This window comes from Rhizopus microsporus (assembly GCF_002708625.1).
Source record: "Rhizopus microsporus ATCC 52813 unplaced genomic scaffold scaffold_5, whole genome shotgun sequence".
NCBI classification, from domain to species: Eukaryota; Fungi; Mucoromycota; class Mucoromycetes; order Mucorales; family Rhizopodaceae; genus Rhizopus; species Rhizopus microsporus.
This window is the reverse complement of record NW_019671920.1, coordinates 514,136-534,463: the sequence shown is the minus strand read 5'-3', so window position 1 is coordinate 534,463 and position 20,328 is coordinate 514,136. Positions and strand designations below refer to the sequence as shown.

Here is a 20,328-nt window from a genome sequence, read left to right as displayed (position 1 = left end):
ACGAGCCGAGACTATGTGAAAGTAAAACGGGAGACTTTATATTAAAGGGTACACAAAAGGATATTATCTGCATGCATTTATGTGAACATCAAGAATCATGCTTAAACAAATTCTAGACAATGATGAAAAATAAGATATCAGTGAAAAGTAAAAACCAAGAAGAAGTCGTTATGACATACACACACAATAGTAATTGAACATACTGTAAAGCATATTTGAAAAACGGGTTTTAAATGGCTGCTCATAAGCTTTATCAGAGAAAAGAGTCAAGCTGGTCAATGATAACAAAGAATTTGCTTGTGCTATTGAGCTTTGAAGAGGTCATGAGCAGACAAATGAGTGCATTGAGAATAAAGTATTTCCCGCACGGCCAGTGTCCATTGACGAAGCTGGGCTACCGTACGTATATGTCTCGAAGCATTATTTTTTTTTTTAAAAAAAAGGGGGGAGGGGGAGGATCTGTTAATATTCGAGCCCTTGGTGCTTCTGCCCACAATGTTAAATCAAATGCAAAAAGAAATCACAACTGAGTTTATTTAGGACATTTATTCGCCACTTTGTAAGAGGATCCCTGTGGCGTATCCAGCGATCCTCTTATTATGCTTTTCTTTATAAAGGAGAGTAAACTCTTTTATTGAATAGACTTTTACAAGCAAGAAAACAAACAAAAAGGCTTACAAGACACTTCTCCAAAATAAGCCAACGCTTGATAAAATGATAGTATCAGGTTTTATTATAGTTTATCTTTACAGATACATATATACTTACACATTTGCCCGATTTTCCTTTTGTACATTATTGGTATATATATTTATATAAACTCAAGTACGAAACACATGTACCAGTTTAAGTATAGCCTCACGACAGATAGGACACTCATTCTTTGTCTCTATCAGCTATACACGCATACACGCGCATATACGCATATACTCATGAGTCTCTTTTTTTTTTCTATTCATTTCTCTCTTTCTCTTTCTTTTTTTCTTACCTTTTTCGCACAATCCATACAAGAGACCATATGTCCACAATCAAGAAATACACAATTTTGTTCAGCATCCAAGCAAATACGACATAGTGTGTCATCTCTTGTGTTGTCTTGACTTTGGCTCTGCTTATGTTGCTCAATTAATCTATTTACAAGTTTGACTAGCTCAGCTTTTTCAATCACATGAGACTGTTCTACAAAGTTTGCTTTCAGGAGAGCTTTTAATGTGCGCACAGAGAGTGAAGAAGGATCCATTTTAGCTTTTACAATGTCATTAAGTGAAAGTAGATCGTTAGAAGATGGAGGAGATGCAGACTGGGATCTTTGTGTATTCATATGATGCTGTTGTTGTTGCTGTGGAGGTGGAGGTGTTTGATATCTTGGCTGTCGTGATTGTGGAGGTGCCTGATATCTTGATTGTTGTGGTTGTGGTTGTGGTTGTGGTTGTGGGGGAGTATAAAAAGGAGGTCGTCTTTGTTGTTGTTGTTGTTGTTGTTGTTGTGGTTGTTGCTGTTGCTGTTGTGGTTGCTTCGGTGAAGGCGTAAATAGATCCTGAACCATATTTGAAAATGAAAACAGAGGTGTATCATTGTTACTAGTACTACTATTACTGCTACTATTGTTGCTTCCATTATTACTTTTCTCGGTTCGGGATAGTCTATGGCGCCTGTTTCTGTAAAAGAGTTCACTCTCATCAGATATAGGTCGTGTATTAAATATGATTCGAACGAGATCATCCTTTTCGATAGCAGTTTTAGCAGGCAAATTGTAAGCTTGAATGTATTCTTTCAACTCTTTCAATGATAGCTGTAATAACTCATTTGAATTCATATTTTGCATTCTTATCAACTTGTCACAAGCATTGCAACACCTCACAGGGCTATTTTTTATATATACAATCAATACACACTTTATATTAAACAATGAAAACCCTCTCCCCCCCCCCACTTACTTGTTATAACCAAACTTCTTGAGTGAATGTCGATTACCTGAGCAATTGCTACAGACGATACCACCTTTGTTAATGATATAAGTAAGCCTTTTCTTTCTAAAAAACAAACAAACCTTACCACAGTTACGGCAAAAGTACTTTTGACGAAAGATATTAAAGACAGCTTGACATTCTATGCAATGCTTGGCCTCATTAAGTGGCTTTAGCTTGGGTATATGGAATACACCACCGGGACCTAATGTTTCTTTATTCTGTGACAATGTTGTAAAATAGAAGAAAAAGAACGAGGAAAAATGGAAAAGAATGGAAAAATGATCACACACATTGTTATATAATTTATATTCTTATTTCTACACCAAAATAAAAGGGTGCTTTTACCAATCAGCTATTCAATAATCCTTTAGTATTGATCAACTATTACGCTGAGTACAATACAAGAAGAATCTACATGCTTACAAATGTGACAACATGAAAGTAAACACATTAGTTCCAAAACAATGCGCATTTGAAGAGGCAAAGACGGCCCAGACAATCTTGATATCCCTTTACAGTGCCATCAGTACCAGACCACGTTATTTTCGACAGCATATCATGAGCTGCACTTATATTGAACTGGCAAACGAAATGGCTACGTTTATAAACCAAGATTAGTCAATCCACAAAAGCATGAAATATGCTTGCAACCGAACTTTGACGGGACGGATATTATTAGACGTACATACCAGAAAAATACCGATTATGTCGAGGCGATTGATCGAAGAAAAACCTTGGATGCTCATAGAGGATCATTTAGAACAAAAAATGGAGAAGGATCAACATACACCTCACTGCCTGTCGAAGACACGAATTATGAGAACGCGTTTTCCACAATAATAATGAATACGGACGGCACGGAGCTGGTGATTAGAATAAAAGCGTTAACGCATCAATCACTTCAAATCTGCGTTTGGATGCATTGGTCAACCCAGAAGTCGGACCAAGCACCGTGTCCTTTTATCTGAACGACAGATCCTGAGTAAAAGGTGCTTCCATCTTTATGGCTTGGAAAGGAACATCTGAAATTTCTCAAAACAACAACACAGTATCCATTACTCTTCATATGATTTGATCTACCAATTATCAACTGTGAACTCATTTTCACTAGCAATTGGCTTATCTTCTTTATCGAGCGAGCAACGAGACAGTCGATAATCTGATGGCTGAATAATATACAGTCTATACTCTCAGCAATGCGGATTATCGTACTGCATCAAAATCTCTTCCAAACAACTGCAGCCAATATCATATGTAGGAACTCTCATTCGAAAGATGCACTTTATCCCTGTTATACAGTAAATTGAAGATAAAAGCTACCATACATAGAACCTTTCAGTCCATTTTAACCCAATCCTTTGATGGTACTATCCGCATTAGCATCATCGACAACGAGTCATTAAACAGCAAACTTCAATCTTTTAGCTTCTGGGATTCCTGGGCGAAATCAATCGGTGAAACAAGCCATTCTACGGGGCTACGTTCGATAAAATCACTATCGGATCGCGTGGTTAGATGAATCCCATAATGGCTTCTGGAAACTCGTATCAATGTGTGTGATCATCGATCGTTTCAGGCACATAAAAATATAATCATCCTTATCCCTTTGATTCCCTTGTCTTGTTCATCGAAACAAAAAGGTAAAAAAATAAAAAGAGTGCAGGAGTCCAAACGCTCCAACACAGCAAAAAAAAAGCTGCCATGAGCTTTGTTTAGCCATAATCTTCTACTACATGATTCATTTAATCGCAGAAATATATAATAAACGTCTGCCCAGATCAGTTTAGTCCGTTTGAAGATTAATACTAAGAAAAAGCTCCTCGGGGATCAAGATTAAAAAAAGTAACAGAAAAGGAATGAACTGAGTCATAAAAAAAATTAAAGAAACTGGTGGATTCTTTGAAAAAACTTTTGAACATACAGGCACATAGTTGTGACCAGTTTGTTATGGTGTAGCTGATCTAATTCATACAATATTGAGCAGATAATCGACCATCACAATGTTCGGGAGAGGATGAAACTAGAGGGAGCCGAAGGACTTAGAGAAAGCATATTTATATGGAAATGACGATGAAGCTTGTCTAGTTTGGGGCATCAATAGGCATCGTTTAAATACTAAGGCAGTCAATAGCTGTTGTCCTCGGAAAACTGTTGCAAGGAATGTTTGGGGATGGTCTAGGTTTGTCACCAGGTGACCCAGCGTGCACAACGACTACGTTCTGATTTTGACATAGGCAGCCAGAGAATAAGATTCAAAGAGATCATTCGGCAGCAGCTTAGAACTTCGACACTGTTGGTGGCTATGCAGATTTTGCTAGATGAAGCACCGTTTGTTAACCTTAAATAAACCAGTACTAGAGTCAATAGCGGTAGATGGCATCATCCTCCAAAGTGGAGCATGAGAGAGTAGATACCTTTGAAGTTTTCTGGTACCGCAATTTGAACAATAGACACACAAGCAGTGCATCATTTGATAAGTATAAAGAATGAAAAGAGGAACTATACCTGTATTATACAGACTCACTCCGACATAAGAAGCTGTTTTGATATATGAGGCAGCATATTCGTGGACATTTTGCCTCAGGTATCCTAAGTCTTCCTGATACAAATACCTTGAGCACGAGGCTGAGGTTTTGTAAAACAATTGATAGCTAGGCCGTGTTCAGGTTGAGGACAAGTGATATACGCGTAGAATTTGGTGCAGACGAGCTTGGAAAACCAGAAGGATTTACACCAATGGATGAAAACATGTCCATCACTGCAAGGCATTCACCCTCGACGTGGCGTGACATCAAGTTTAATCAAAGACGGCATCACTTTCTGACAACACTCTACATGACTTTTTTAATCAGATGCATAAACTATTTTGGGAAAAAAACAACGCTTGCAGTGACGTACGCATTATCCAAAATAAGTAATTGATAGTTTAATTTTATTTTAGATTATAAATTATATAACAATGTGTGTGATCATTTTTCCATTCTTTTCCATTTTTCCTCGTTCTTTTTCTTCTATTTTACAACATTGTCACAGAATAAAGAAACATTAGGTCCCGGTGGTGTATTCCATATACCCAAGCTAAAGCCACTTAATGAGGCCAAGCATTGCATAGAATGTCAAGCTGTCTTTAATATCTTTCGTCAAAAGTACTTTTGCCGTAACTGTGGTAAGGTTTGTTTGTTTTTTAGAAAGAAAAGGCTTACTTATATCATTAACAAAGGTGGTATCGTCTGTAGCAATTGCTCAGGTAATCGACATTCACTCAAGAAGTTTGGTTATAACAAGTAAGTGGGGGGGGGGAGAGGGTTTTCATTGTTTAATATAAAGTGTGTATTGATTGTATATATAAAAAATAGCCCTGTGAGGTGTTGCAATGCTTGTGACAAGTTGATAAGAATGCAAAATATGAATTCAAATGAGTTATTACAGCTATCATTGAAAGAGTTGAAAGAATACATTCAAGCTTACAATTTGCCTGCTAAAACTGCTATCGAAAAGGATGATCTCGTTCGAATCATATTTAATACACGACCTATATCTGATGAGAGTGAACTCTTTTACAGAAACAGGCGCCATAGACTATCCCGAACCGAGAAAAGTAATAATGGAAGCAACAATAGTAGCAGTAATAGTAGTACTAGTAACAATGATACACCTCTGTTTTCATTTTCAAATATGGTTCAGGATCTATTTACGCCTTCACCGAAGCAACCACAACAGCAACAGCAACAACCACAACAACAACAACAACAACAACAACAAAGACGACCTCCTTTTTATACTCCCCCACAACCACAACCACAACCACAACCACAACAATCAAGATATCAGGCACCTCCACAATCACGACAGCCAAGATATCAAACACCTCCACCTCCACAGCAACAACAACAGCATCATATGAATACACAAAGATCCCAGTCTGCATCTCCTCCATCTTCTAACGATCTACTTTCACTTAATGACATTGTAAAAGCTAAAATGGATCCTTCTTCACTCTCTGTGCGCACATTAAAAGCTCTCCTGAAAGCAAACTTTGTAGAACAGTCTCATGTGATTGAAAAAGCTGAGCTAGTCAAACTTGTAAATAGATTAATTGAGCAACATAAGCAGAGCCAAAGTCAAGACAACACAAGAGATGACACACTATGTCGTATTTGCTTGGATGCTGAACAAAATTGTGTATTTCTTGATTGTGGACATATGGTCTCTTGTATGGATTGTGCGAAAAAGGTAAGAAAAAAAGAAAGAGAAAGAGAGAAATGAATAGAAAAAAAAAAGAGACTCATGAGTATATGCGTATATGCGCGTGTATGCGTGTATAGCTGATAGAGACAAAGAATGAGTGTCCTATCTGTCGTGAGGCTATACTTAAACTGGTACATGTGTTTCGTACTTGAGTTTATATAAATATATATACCAATAATGTACAAAAGGAAAATCGGGCAAATGTGTAAGTATATATGTATCTGTAAAGATAAACTATAATAAAACCTGATACTATCATTTTATCAAGCGTTGGCTTATTTTGGAGAAGTGTCTTGTAAGCCTTTTTGTTTGTTTTCTTGCTTGTAAAAGTCTATTCAATAAAAGAGTTTACTCTCCTTTATAAAGAAAAGCATAATAAGAGGATCGCTGGATACGCCACAGGGATCCTCTTACAAAGTGGCGAATAAATGTCCTAAATAAACTCAGTTGTGATTTCTTTTTGCATTTGATTTAACATTGTGGGCAGAAGCACCAAGGGCTCGAATATTAACAGATCCTCCCCCTCCCCCCTTTTTTTTAAAAAAAAAAATAATGCTTCGAGACATATACGTACGGTAGCCCAGCTTCGTCAATGGACACTGGCCGTGCGGGAAATACTTTATTCTCAATGCACTCATTTGTCTGCTCATGACCTCTTCAAAGCTCAATAGCACAAGCAAATTCTTTGTTATCATTGACCAGCTTGACTCTTTTCTCTGATAAAGCTTATGAGCAGCCATTTAAAACCCGTTTTTCAAATATGCTTTACCGTGTGTCCAACTACGCCTAGAGAATCACCTCCAAATAGCCAATTACTGTTGTGTGTGGATATCATAATGACTTCTTTTTGACTTTTACTTTTCATTGGTATCTTCTTTGTCATTATTGTCTAGAACTTGTTTAAGCACGGCTCTTGATGTTCACAGGTAATAATGTTTCGTGTAACCCTTTAATATAAAGCCTCCCATTTTACTTTTACATAATCTCGGATCATAGTATCCGCTCCTCTTTCCCATCTTTACATTTCCTATGACTTCCGTGTTTTTCAGTCTCGTGGGTTCTCGAAATTTGATCTACTTGTCCATTGCTATTGAAATTCTAGATCTGAAGGTTATTTCGTCCACTTGTATATAGTCCATTATATTTTCATATGCAAGAAAAGCTAATCCTGTTTTTCCTTTAACCCTTAGAAAAGAGCAATATACACCAAGACTAACTAATGTAGTTAATATAAAGTGGTCAGTTATGACTTAAGGAAGTCTTCTTCAGAACCGAAAATGAAGATTCTTTGGGAAAAGCATTGAGCCAATAAGAGTGTATAATACACAAAAGGAAAATGCCGTTCAAGTAGAGGACTGATCGCCAAGAAAGAAGGGCGCTTATTCTGAGAACCTCAGATAAAAAAAAAGAAGATATAGCAGAGTTTGATACATTGAAATGAGGGATATACGTGAAGAAAATACTGAATATTCTTATTTAATGGCGAGCACACAGCGGTCATGATTAACAGAAAAAAAATGGCAAAGAAGGGTTGGTTATAAATATATCAAATGAACATAGCAAGCATGGTAAGCTAGTAACGGAACTATATTAGGTAACAAAGGTCACAGGACATACTTGAAGGGAACCACTAAAATTTCTTTTCAACGAGAAGAAGGACCGAGCGCGTTTTACGCGTGCCCAGGCTTTTTCGCTCAGCGTTTTCAAACGGAAAAATTGGGAGTTGAAAAATCCTTGCATACTGTAAATAGCGATCTTCCATATATACGATTAGTTCAATCTCTCTTTTCTTCCGTTTGGTCAATTACATCATTTTAAAGTGTAGCTGTTGAACTGATTTGCCATTGCAAAGATAAGCTATGTCGTGTTACCTGCAAAATAATTGACAATACTTCCGAAAATAGTTTACACGTGTCGGATATGCATAGTCTTTACATTTTTCAAAACGATGACAGGCGACACGGAAAAGGAAATATTTTTGTTTGTGTGCTCCGATATTCGAACCACGAGGTGTACAAAAAAGCACAGATCTTAGTAGACATTATGATTGTTTGATTGACGCCATAAAAGACCATTATTAAGGCCATTTGAGAGATCGCCGAGATAATATATCTCCAAGCTATAATACAATTTTGTATTATTTACTAATAGGCTCTTATTATTTAAATCTCGATATGAAAGCGAACGTGACGACGATGTCAATATTGCAACACGTACATTTCTGAAGTAACCACATGCTATCCATTTGATTTTTACACAATTTCGATTGGATCTTATTGCTCATCTTCTTCAAATTGTATTCACTGAGGCCGTCTTTGATGAGGTTTGTTTTCAATGCACAAAGTCCGCCACTGTAGATAGATATGGTTCGGAACCCCAAATAAAAATAAGGTTCAAATATCACAAAACAGGTAGGACAGGCAAGCTTATTGGCAATAGTTGTTCTATACTTAACAACATACACTATTGGTAAAGAAAAGATGACTCGGGAGAACTACATGAGTACGCGTAGCATAACGCTTCTGTAACAGCTATTTAAATAGCTGTATCCTTTCTCTTTCACTCTTCTTCTTTATCTCTCTTTTATTTTCTCTCACCCTCTTTTATATTCCCTCACTCTCTTTTTTTATACATGACTGATAGCAACTCTACATCATTTGGCTCGGTTTTCGCTTCCGGCATTCAAGACGTGGCGGCTGTGGCAGCTGTGTTGGGAACAGATATCTGCGATACAAATGCTGGACTGGCGTTGACTAGAGGGTACTTGTTTCCTGCTGCATGTAGTATGTCAATGTTTGGAGTGCTTGGCCTTGCAAAGCACATAATCAAGTCCTTTTTGCCTCTGCGCATTGCCAAGAATTTGGGCATCGAAGTCGAAAAGCTTGACACATATGGGATAGACAAAGCGATACACGGCGTAGCAAGTAAATTGTCGTCGCATTCAAAAACCCGTTTGAATGCACAAAATGTCAGGATATGCATACGTGTGCCAGATTATAACAGGTCCATCTGGATGGGCGCTTTTGTTTCTTGCTTTCTTTTATCCTGTTTCAACTTTATACCCTACGTTCCGCACTACAGAACATTCTACTCGAACTTTGAAGATCCCCTAAACTCATCTGACCCACACATATACTTTCCTCTTCTCTTGACATGCTCCAGCTTTGTGGCATCCTTCGTCTGCTGGTTTGAAGCTGCTATCATGCTATCGGGATCCCCATCACTCTATACATTAGCTGCTTTAGATATGGATGTGTTTGTGCCTTATTACTTTGGCAGTTTGCTTGCCAGGCGCATTGGTTATGGTATAGGGCTTCTTTCAGCTGTAGGTATTGTCATTGGCTATATTGGCTCGTACTTGGTTGTCCAAAAGATGACGCCGCTGGATACCTACTACTGGCTTGGGCTTCAGCTTGCACTGTGCTTCTTACGCTTGGTGATATGGTCATGGAGTGCGGAAGAGGATGACTTGAATGTGATATATCTACGGTATAAGATAGACAGAAGCGATGAAGGAGTTATCAGGCAAATTGAAAGATTGTTACATACAAGAAAAGAGGCAGAGCACGCAATCAGCAAACTCAAGACTGGTGGCTACTTCATTCGGTCTGAAATAGTGGATGCATATTGTCAAGCAAAGTATTTTATACACGATCATTGTTTCCATAACTTTAATGATCTTCGTATCCAGCGTAGCTTTATCTCTTCTGTCATCATTTGGAGACCAAGGTACTTTATACAATGGAACAACAGTGTGCACAAGCCGCAAAAGATTCTTGTGATCTATGGAGACATAGGTTCGTTGACCGAACTCCACACTAAAAGAGTCAGTTATGTGACGATCAAAGAGATATCTTGTCGGACCTATTGCTTTACAGAAACCGAATTCAAACCACTGACAGAAAAGCAAGTAGGCGATAAAATGATTGGCATACTGAAATCAGATATGGACGCTATTACTCCATGGATAAGTCTTTTTATTTCATGCGAGCAGTCTAGCTCTAACGTCGAAGGAGATGAACAGAAGTATGAAAAAATAGAATTAGAGCCTCGACCGGCTAAATTTTCTTAATCTTAATTAAATCAGTAATAATAAATATTGGATACCTCTCTTGCATATACATTCATGCACTTTTTGATGCAAGTTAATCAATACGCGTTCCCGACTTCGGAAATTGAGTAATCGTATGTTTTCAAGTGGAAAAGAGGAGCATGGAGAGGCGTAAAATAGACAAATATAAACAAAAATAGTTACACTTACACTCGCTTCAAAAAATTATTCGCACACTCTCAGTATGATTTTTGCACACTTTCGATTTGACTATTTACTATTGTCTACATCCGTTAAGACAAATCCTCTGCCATACTCATCTACAGCATCTCCATGTACATCTCCTCGGTAGAAATGGAAGTTCATGCAAGTAACTTTTATTTTCGAAACTATGCAAAGAGTTAAATCTGAAGTGTGCAAAAGTCATACTGAGAGTGTACACCAATCACATGTATGAAGACTCTCTTTTTTATTCGGACTGTATCAACACTATCCTCTTGATGAAGCAATCTTTCCCGCTGCTCATTCATATATGACAGTATTAAGAGTCTTGGCAATGAAGCAACCCACAATTCATCTACAATAATTATGCAAGACCCCATCAATGCTGAGCAAAGACTTGAACAATTTAAATATCCATGACATTAACATGTGATGGAGAAGAAGCTACCTTGACCTTAATTAAGTACATTGAGAACCAAGGCTTTTAGATTGTTCATGGATCTAGTGATGGTGACTATATGTGTTTTTTTTTTTTTTTTTCCACAATAAAGGTATGACAATTTTGAAGGCGCCACCCCAAAAATAGTAATGGCGCCTAATATTCGACATCCGAAGTGTGGAGAGCGTGGGGTCCAGACAGATTTTTGCTGCTGTATGGCTTATAAAGTGGATATAATGCTTATTACTTACAGAGGCTATATTAGTGTATATTATAAACATACCAAAAAGAAAAAGAAAAGCGATATGTCAGCAAGACCAAAAGGTAAAGTATATGAACTTCATAAGCTCTGAAAACCCATCAGCAACATGAAAGTAATACAAGTACAAGAGGTTCATTGTTAAAGTGGAGTTTATCTAAACTATCATATTTCTTAGTCTCTGACTAATGATCGTTTCAGCCTCATCAATCATGCGAGTAACTAGTTGATGACAAGTAGGAATGTCATCAATCAATCCAAGCACTTGCCCTGCTGTCCAGATGCCCAAATCAGGATCTCCCTTGACAAACACTTGCTTTCCTCTGGTACCAGACACAAGTTCAGCAATATCTTCAAACTTGAGATCCTCCTTTGTTCTTTCTATCTCATTGACTTCAACGGCTACCTTGTTTTTGAATATGCGTGCTACCACCGCTTTAAAATATTGTTCATCACCCCGTTCTGCCTTCTGTTTTGTTGAATGACTCATTACTCTATGACAAGTCAATGTGTAACATGCAATATGAGCAGAATATATTGATTTATAACGAAGCACATACGCTGTTTTTTAACTGGAATTCAATTATCACTTTATGGAGATGATGGCACCACATGGCTATTCTTGTGGAAAGAACCTATTCTAAAAGCTGCACTTTGTTGCTATCTGTAGGCGGGAACTAAAATAAAAGATGTAAAAGAAGATAAAAATCGTCAAAGTTAGCCCGAAAAGAATGTACTGTCGTTCCACTGCTAATTCAAGGATTTACTAAAAGGTGTGAGACTTAAAATAAAAAATCATTGATTGTTTAAAGTTAATTTCGCGAATTACGAGTAACTGATATCATGCTGTTCTCCTTATATAACAAGATATGGTGCCTCGAAGCTAGTATTCTTAAAGAATATGGCTAGGTGAGTGCTTACCATGAGATTGAGAATGAAGCTATGGGCGTTATATACGAAAAACTGGATCTTTTTGCTATAAAGCAGTTACTTGCAATCCACGAATTTAACTTCAAACAACCAATGATTTTTTATTTTCAATTCCCTTTTTTTAGGTTGAGAAGGATCTTTGTAACTTTTGTAACTTAGTATTACAAACAGTTGTAAATTGCTTTGATTATAAGATATCATCTTTGCAATGATTGAATTTTTATATCTTTTTCACAACAGAAGGATTATTTTTATTAAATTATATTTTCATGCAACATCTTAGGTTGGTCTGGTGCCACTATGGGTTTGTTTTTGTTTTTTTATTCTTTGAGTAAGGGATGTGTAATAGAGCGGCTTTTTAAACACCACCACCACTTCACATTTAGTAACTTCTTGCATTTGGTGGTACAGTCTTTTCAGAAAGTAAAGTCGTATTTTTGCAGTTTTTATAATACAATTTATATGAAAAAGCGACAAGTTAGCGCGACATCTCTTTCTGGAAATGGTGTAAAACAAGTGTAACCCCGAGTTTACCTAAAAGCCCCTATGACAACACAAGGGTTCTGATCCGGAACGTTCCATAATTGGAGAGGGGGTGATAAGGAGATGTAATTAATTATTTATAACTTCATTAGCTCAGATTACGTGGCAGATATCAAGTCTCTATGAAAACTTAAAAATAAACAACTTATATCGTTGTCAAATATGCGGAAATAAAATAGATGTTTCTTTAAAATCTAGTGGCGTAGTGAACTTGCTGATGAGAGTAAGTTGAGTACAAATAACCCTACGACATTGCTTTGCAAATCCGAAGAAAGGTAACCAAACGCGTGCCTTTAACTAAAACCTACATCATCTGGTGAAATGCAAACAAATAGACCAATATACAGTTTTTTCTACAAGTAATGTCGCATAATTCGAAAGTTTATAATGCAAAATACACCATTCCCAGAAAGAGATGTCGCGCTAACTTGTCGCTTTTTCATATAAATTGTATTATAAAAACTGCAAAAATACGACTTTACTTTCTGAAAAGACTGTATACAAAAGGACTACCTTAGCACTTTCCAATTTGTCATGTTCTATCGCACTCAGCATTTACCACGTTACAGCATAGTATGTAGAGTTACACTACATATGACTAAAAGAGGACATATTTAAGATTCTCAACAACACGTTTCTATATAAAAGGCTCATCTTTAGTTATTCCTTCCTTCTTTGTCATTTTTTATACATGGTTGATAGCAACTCTACATCATTTGGCTCGGTTTTAGCTTCTGGCATTCAAGATGTGGCAGCTATGGCAGCTCTGTTTGGCACAGATATATGCGATACAAGTGCTGGATTAGCGTTGACTAGAGGGTACTTGTTTCCTGCTGCATGTAGTATGTCAATGTTTGGAGTGCTTGGCCTTGCAAAGCACATAATCAAGTCCTTTTTGCCTCTGCGCATTGCCAAGAATTTGGGCATCGAAGTCGAAAAGCTTGACACATATGGGATAGACAAAGCGATACACGGCGTAGCAAGTAAATTGTCGTCGCATTCAAAAACCCGTTTGAATGCACAAAATGTCAGGATATGCATACGTGTGCCAGATTATAACAGGTCCATCTGGATGGGCGCTTTTGTTTCTTGCTTTCTTTTATCCTGTTTCAACTTTATACCCTACGTTCCGCACTACAGAACATTCTACTCGAACTTTGAAGATCCCCTAAACTCATCTGACCCACACATATACTTTCCTCTTCTCTTGACATGCTCCAGCTTTGTGGCATCCTTCGTCTGCTGGTTTGAAGCTGCTATCATGCTATCGGGATCCCCATCACTCTATACATTAGCTGCTTTAGATATGGATGTGTTTGTGCCTTATTACTTTGGCAGTTTGCTTGCCAGGCGCATTGGTTATGCTATAGGGCTTCTCTCAGCCGTAGGTATTGTCATTGGCTATATTGGCTCGTACTTGGTTGTCCAAAAGATGACACCGACGGATACCTACTACTGGCTTGGGCTTCAGCTTGCACTGTGCTTCTTACGCCTGGTGATATGGTCATGGAGTGCGGAAAAGGATGACTTGAATGTGATATATCTACGGTATAAGATAGACAGAAGCGATGAAGGAGTTATCAGGCAAATTGAAAGATTGTTACATACAAGAAAAGAGGCAGAGGATGCAACCAGCAAGCTCAAGACTGGTGGCTACTTCATTCGGTCTGAAATAGTGGATGCATATTATCAAGCAAAGTATCACTTTCACGATGTGTTTATTCCTGGCTTTAATGATGTTAACATACAAGCCTTCCTCCGTCCGTTGGAAAAAACAAAAAGAGCAACATACTACATAATGTGGAACGATAAGCTACATCGTATAGAAAAGGTTCTTGCGATGTTTGAAAACATAGCTTTGATAATGGAAGTTGCAGTTACGGAAGTAGGAAGCCTGTTACAACCAATAAAACATCGGGTGGTGCGCTATGCTCAAGTTGCATTTAAAAACTCGTATTATCATGAAGAAAGCGATCTTGAAGCTATAGCAGAGGAACAAATAGATGCTAATACACTGGCAAAGCTGAAGTCAAAGGTGGATGTTATTAATCCATGGATAAAACTTGTCACTTCACGGAGGCAAGTTGACCTTGAGCTTGAAAAAGACGAGCAGCCATTTCAAACTATCGAACTAAAGTCCTTTTAGCACATTTTTTATAATAATAAAAATGTTGTAATAGACTCTTTTGGCTAAAGGAAGTGTTTTAGAGGGCAGTATTTCTGTTTCACAAGATTTTAGTCATAAGTTTCCCTTTATCGAATACAGTAATGTCATTACAGAGAGAAAAAAGAAAGAGAAACAATGATAAAGTAAAACCAGACAAAACACAAACATATGCGGCGTAGCACCAGTTTGGCCCAATGACTTCTCTCTCTCGTAACCTTTGAAGCATGAATGAGATTTGATCTGGCACCTATCTTTTAGCACAAAGCCTCTTTAATGCGCCTCTCGCCTATTATAGAATATATGCAAGATTAGGAAACATGTAAGAAAATATCAGCACAGACTACGCGCACACCGGAGTAAATTTTTTTTATAATCGATCATATGTAGCCAAATCACACCACTATTCATGCATTACTTTATTTATGTGCTTATTAATAAAGTCATAGATATAGTCTTGTGTCTATCTGTAGAATACAAAAATGAAAGAAGTCAAAGAAGATGGGCAGAAGCGAGAGATTGAAAAGATTGGTTTATTACAACAGCTTAAGCGCTTGAAATTACCAATAATAAAAATTTATCTCAGCATGATCAAACCCATTTTCTTTGTTCTTTTTTCATGAATTAAATATGGCTGGACCAAGCTTTGTCTTTGAGATTGACCAATTGTTAAATAAAAGTTGACCAATAGTTTGTGGAATAGGGTATATCCATGCGTAGTCTTTATGCAATTATGTTGTATTGTCATTGTATTCCATGATATTCCTTTAAGCCATATGACACGCCCAACATTCACAGACAAAAAGAGTGAGACTGAAATTCTTTTTGAGACTCAAAAATCATTAGATTTCTCTTTTTCTGTGATATTTCAAAGCAGACTGTCTGAAGCCATCTCTTTCTCTTTCTCTATCTCTTTGTTTCTATATCGTCTCTGTGCTTCTTATAAAGGAACACATCTCATGTTTCAATGGGTCTCTTTAAAAAGTGTAAGTGATTATGTCATGATTCAAGTGCGGAGTTTATGATGGCATCGAGGTACATTCAGTTTTTTTTTTTCTCTCTTTCTTCTCTCTTTGCAGTTGCGATTAAAGTACAGCAAGTGACACTATATATAATCCATTTTTGCCCTCCCCTTTTTTTTCTCTACTTCTTTTGTATCCATGTCTTCAGAGCAGGAAAATAGTAATACGACAAACAACCTACATGTCAAATTTAGTACAGAAAACACAAACGAGCCAATAGAATATTCAAATTATTATGCACCACTTCAAAATAACGAAGTGATACCAAACGATTATCCAACCCGCACTTCCTTTAGAATAGACAATCCTTACGGCATACACCCACCCAACGAAATTATCGACCAGTCGTCTTCTCGTGATTCTGAAAAAGTCGTAGAAATATCACCCAACGAACGCTATGTCCGTCTGAACACACTGCTTGGTAAAGGTGCTTACAAAGTGGTCTATAAGGCCATTGACCGTGAAGAAGGATATGAAGTCGCTTGGAACACAATGCAAGCCATGTCGAACCCCAACAACAAAGATCTCGAGCATGAAATACAAATTCTGAAATCAGTTCGACATCCAAACATCATTGCCTTTCATGACGCTTGGTATGGCGATAACGAGTTTGTATTTATCACTGAACTCATGACGTCTGGTACACTGCGAGAATATATTCGAAAATTGGTTCCTTTGCCTAATCTAAAAATCATCAAACGTTGGTCTCGTCAAATCCTCAAGGGATTGGCTTATCTTCACGGACATAATCCACCCATCATCCACAGAGACATCAAGTGCGACAACATCTTTATTAATGGAGCCCATGGAGAAGTCAAGATTGGAGACATGGGAACAGCAGAGATGAAGTTGGGTAAAAAATATACACTCATTGGCACACCAGAGTTTATGGCACCTGAGATGTATGAAGAACAAGGCTATAGCGAAAAAGTGGACATTTATGCCTTTGGTATGTGTCTTTTAGAGATGGCAACAGGTGAATATCCCTATGGTGAATGCAAAAACGCAGCTCAAATATACAAAAAAGTGTCTGCTGTAATGTGAATATATTAATTACATATATCTGTGTCTCATTCTTTTCTGTAGGGAGTTAAACCTGCTTGCCTTTCCAAAGTACAAAACCCAGAAGTACTCAGCGTGATTGAAAATTGCTTGAGCAATGAAGACCAGAGGATGTCAGCACAGGAAATCTTGGAACATTCTTTTTTAGCCGTCGAGCCTGACGTTGTCTTACTCGCAGCAGACCCTGATAATGTTCATCTGACACTACAGGTTGTTTTCAAAGGCATGGATAAGCTCTCGGTCAAATTCGATTTTAATGTCGAGACAGATACAGCAGAGGAAGTGGTACGGGAGATGATTGAAGAACAAGTCTTACCGGAGAGATATCAGCAACATATCACAAAAGAGATCAATCGTATCTTGAGAGACATCGATAAACCATCTGAGTCAGAACAGGCAGAACAAGTCAGACGATCTGTCTGGAGAAGAGAAAGCGACATTCGAAATGAACTGGATCGAACTAGAGCAGAGTTGACTCAAGCTAATGATAAAGTGCTAGAAATAGAACAAAAGTGCGACTCAATCGAAAGTCGTGCTCGTGCTGCCGAAAACAAATATAGAGAGGCTATACGTACATTAAAGGAATTAGAAGAATCAAGAATGTCTCAAATCGAAACAGACACTAAGCTTGATAGTTTAGCTCATCTGTCCATTCAATCCAATTCAACAACACAACAAGCTATTATAGAAGATCGAGAACGAGAAAAGTTGGTGAATCATATCTTGGATGGTAAGTTTCCCTTGTTTCTTTTATGCAATTTCTTAACCGTATTATAGAATACTCCGATGACACAGACATCAGTGTCTTTGTCACAGATTGTGCTTTGGCATCGCACCGAGGAGCGGATAAAGCACAAGAATGGGCAAAGAAATTAAAAAATCAAGACATCATGACTGTTGGTGACTTGCGAGATTTACATGATGAAGATTGGGCTGGCATTGGCTTAACCGTATTCGCTTTGAGAGCTTTAAAAAATATGTTAAAAGGTAAACGATTGGCTGCAAGCAGTCAGCTTTCACAATCACAGCACACACCACAAATTCCTTCATCTCCTCCACAAGCCATTCATTCTCCTCCGTCATAAAAAAAAAGCACATATACACACACACAACATTCTACTATTTAATATGTAATAAAAAACATGTGTAATCCTTTGTATTAAATGAACTATGAAAAAAGAAAAAGGGAAGAGAGGGTAATAATGATAATCTATGTGACAGTTATTTTTACAAGATGGTTGTTTAATCCATCATCATAATATCTTCATCTCTATCCATCAACATATCATCTCTTGCTTCAGAATGAACGATTTCACGACGTATTTCAGGTGAGATACCAGGATGGTGTTTCTTTCGAAGGACTTCTAATAATATATCTTTTTGTTCTGCCACCAAATCTTGTTTATAACGCTGAACGAATACCAACATCGATTGATGCCAAAGCACAGGCATGTCTCGAGGATCATTAGCAAATCGAGCAAAATGCATGACGAGGGCATCGACCACTTTGTAAGGTAAAGCATATTTCTTATCGAGCAGTATACGAATGAAGATGGAGTTGGGACCAGTGTATTCCATTTCGGCTAAACGCAAAAGAGCAGCAGAGGAGTGAAGAACAGGGATGGAGACCTTGGAGAGGACACTACCAAGAATAGAGGCTTCCTTTAATGTGCAGTTGCCTGATTCACAGAGAGGGAAGAGAATGCCCTTGAAGAAGGCGGCAGGACGATAGAGACCCTTTTTCAATGCCAAGTAGAGATGGTAGCTTAACTTCTTATTGGCCGCAATGTCTTCACGCACACGATCAAGTAGGACGAGATTTAAGAATCGTTGAACTGGCTTCACTTTCAGATTAGACACAAACATACGAGTTGCTTCATAGGTAGCATGAGGTGTCCAAGTCTCGGGTGAGGTGAGGTATAAGATCTCTTCCCAGTTGCTCAAAGAAGGGATAATCTTGAATGCTTTAGGTAGTTTGCCTGATTTATAACGACTCAACAACTGACCCACTCTAAATAAATCATGTTAGATCTTGTTGCCATGGTTACTGTAATAGACTTACTTTGTATAGACTTCAACCACTTTGGGATTCATCGAAGGCGTCAGCTGTTCTTCCTCCTCTTTAATTATATTAGTTTACCTTTCCTTTTTTTCAATTGTGTTCACCTACCGATTGCTGGTAATCCCTCAGCAGCATTCTTTTCATTGATCTTTTCCATGATAATGTCTGCTAATGACTTTTTCTCTCGAGGTGCACTTGGCAAAAACTTGCTCAATATATCAGCATCTGCCTCATCTACTTCGATTTCCTCATAGTCAGCATATTCTTCGACATCTTCAAACTCTTCTTCATCATCAGGAAATCCCAAACCAAAGGTTTCTTTGACTTGACTACGTTAAACATGTAAATATATAGTAAAGATAGTTTTCTTTGTTCTTACTCTTCTTCGTCTTCGTCTTGATCTCCTTGTTCTTTATCAATTTGCTCTTGTTGTTCTCTAGCAATCTTTAAGATTTTTTTAGATAATTTGGAGTCCAAGTATTCCTGTTGTTTGTCTGTCAGTAAATAAATCTCTTAGTTTATGTTTTTTTCTTTTACTTGATCGGGTTCTTCGGATCTGCTGTTACGATCAATGAATTTTTGACGAGGTGCTTTTTTGGCGAAGGCTTGCTCAGGAATATCAGCAAGTTGAACATGAAGAGGATCATGGCGTTGAGGACGACCAGCTTTGACTGAGGCTTTTCCCATCGTTAGTGTTTGGAATTTAAAAAAAAAGAAAAAAAAAAAATTCAAGAGGCTTGTGACCCCCCTTTTTCCTGCAAAAATAACACCCTTTTTCTTATTGGATACATTTTCTCTCTTTTTTTTTTACACTTGAACCATGACAGACCATCACCATCACGACCATTCAAACTGTAACCATGACCATGACAATACCAAGAAAGTGACTGACGCTGTTAATGATGAATTGGCTCTAAGACAAAAGACAGCTGAAAAGTTAACAAAGGTAATAATCATCAAAAGAGTCAATGTTGAACTGACACATTGAGAGTAGGCTTTAGTTGAAATGCAGGAATTAGCCAATGAACATAAAAAGACATTACCGTAAGTGGAGAACGATGCTTTTATATTAGGAATTAATATAATTATTTTAAAGTAAACCTTTGACCGGTGCAGTCAATAAAGCTGATGTCGAGCTCTTGGTAAGCGGAAACTATGTAGAATAACACGAAAACATAACTCGGTAAATAGGTAAAGGAAATGCAACTGACAAAAGCAGAGGCTGAAGCAGCTTTAAGAGCCAATGGAGGTGATGCTGTAGCTGCTATCAAAAAGTGGATTGAATGTTGATAGGGCTTTTTATTTGTGTGTAAATAAAATTACAATAGAGAGAAAGAAAGAAAGAGTGATACGCTC

At 37.6% G+C, this 20,328-nt stretch overlaps 8 protein-coding genes across 8 annotated transcripts; 5 read left to right on the top strand and 3 right to left on the bottom strand.

Annotated features, from left to right (window-relative positions):
* Positions 1–821: 821 nt before the first annotated feature.
* RHIMIDRAFT_236057 (uncharacterized protein) lies at positions 822–2,262 on the bottom strand (the record flags this gene model as incomplete). The annotated part of the gene is made up of 5 exons (XM_023608473.1): positions 822–896; positions 989–1,865; positions 1,938–2,001; positions 2,056–2,188; positions 2,257–2,262. The coding sequence occupies 5 exons, from the start codon at positions 2,260–2,262 to the stop codon at positions 822–824; spliced, it is 1,155 nt and encodes a 384-aa protein (XP_023467774.1).
* A 1,868-nt stretch (positions 2,263–4,130) lies between these two features.
* Positions 4,131–6,721, top strand: RHIMIDRAFT_290821 (uncharacterized protein; the record flags this gene model as incomplete). The annotated part of the gene is made up of 6 exons (XM_023613763.1): positions 4,131–4,149; positions 4,205–4,302; positions 5,004–5,136; positions 5,191–5,254; positions 5,327–6,203; positions 6,296–6,721. 6 exons carry the CDS (start codon positions 4,131–4,133, stop codon positions 6,368–6,370), a joined length of 1,266 nt encoding a protein of 421 aa, XP_023467773.1. The 3' UTR covers positions 6,371–6,721.
* A 2,129-nt stretch (positions 6,722–8,850) lies between these two features.
* RHIMIDRAFT_312351 (uncharacterized protein) lies at positions 8,851–10,347 on the top strand (the record flags this gene model as incomplete). The annotated part of the gene is made up of 1 exon (XM_023614796.1): positions 8,851–10,347. One exon carries the CDS (start codon positions 8,851–8,853, stop codon positions 10,288–10,290), a length of 1,440 nt encoding a protein of 479 aa, XP_023467772.1. The 3' UTR covers positions 10,291–10,347.
* Positions 10,348–11,346: 999 nt separating this feature from the next.
* RHIMIDRAFT_236054 (uncharacterized protein) lies at positions 11,347–11,679 on the bottom strand (the record flags this gene model as incomplete). Its single annotated transcript, XM_023608472.1, has 1 exon — positions 11,347–11,679. One exon carries the CDS (start codon positions 11,677–11,679, stop codon positions 11,347–11,349), a length of 333 nt encoding a protein of 110 aa, XP_023467771.1.
* Positions 11,680–13,353: 1,674 nt separating this feature from the next.
* Positions 13,354–14,808, top strand: RHIMIDRAFT_236053 (uncharacterized protein; the record flags this gene model as incomplete). Its single annotated transcript, XM_023608471.1, has 1 exon — positions 13,354–14,808. One exon carries the CDS (start codon positions 13,354–13,356, stop codon positions 14,806–14,808), a length of 1,455 nt encoding a protein of 484 aa, XP_023467770.1.
* Positions 14,809–15,542: 734 nt separating this feature from the next.
* On the top strand, positions 15,543–18,046 carry RHIMIDRAFT_113723 (kinase-like protein). Its single transcript, XM_023605288.1, has 3 exons — positions 15,543–16,883; positions 16,935–17,640; positions 17,688–18,046. Exons 1-3 carry the CDS (start codon positions 15,987–15,989, stop codon positions 17,993–17,995), a joined length of 1,911 nt encoding a protein of 636 aa, XP_023467769.1. The 5' UTR covers positions 15,543–15,986; the 3' UTR covers positions 17,996–18,046.
* Positions 18,047–18,152: 106 nt separating this feature from the next.
* RHIMIDRAFT_200698 (Bystin) lies at positions 18,153–19,004 on the bottom strand (the record flags this gene model as incomplete). The annotated part of the gene is made up of 2 exons (XM_023606474.1): positions 18,153–18,921; positions 18,973–19,004. 2 exons carry the CDS (start codon positions 19,002–19,004, stop codon positions 18,153–18,155), a joined length of 801 nt encoding a protein of 266 aa, XP_023467768.1.
* A 788-nt stretch (positions 19,005–19,792) lies between these two features.
* Positions 19,793–20,262, top strand: RHIMIDRAFT_236050 (uncharacterized protein; the record flags this gene model as incomplete). The annotated part of the gene is made up of 4 exons (XM_023608470.1): positions 19,793–19,918; positions 19,967–20,016; positions 20,069–20,114; positions 20,164–20,262. 4 exons carry the CDS (start codon positions 19,793–19,795, stop codon positions 20,260–20,262), a joined length of 321 nt encoding a protein of 106 aa, XP_023467767.1.
* Positions 20,263–20,328: the final 66 nt, after the last annotated feature.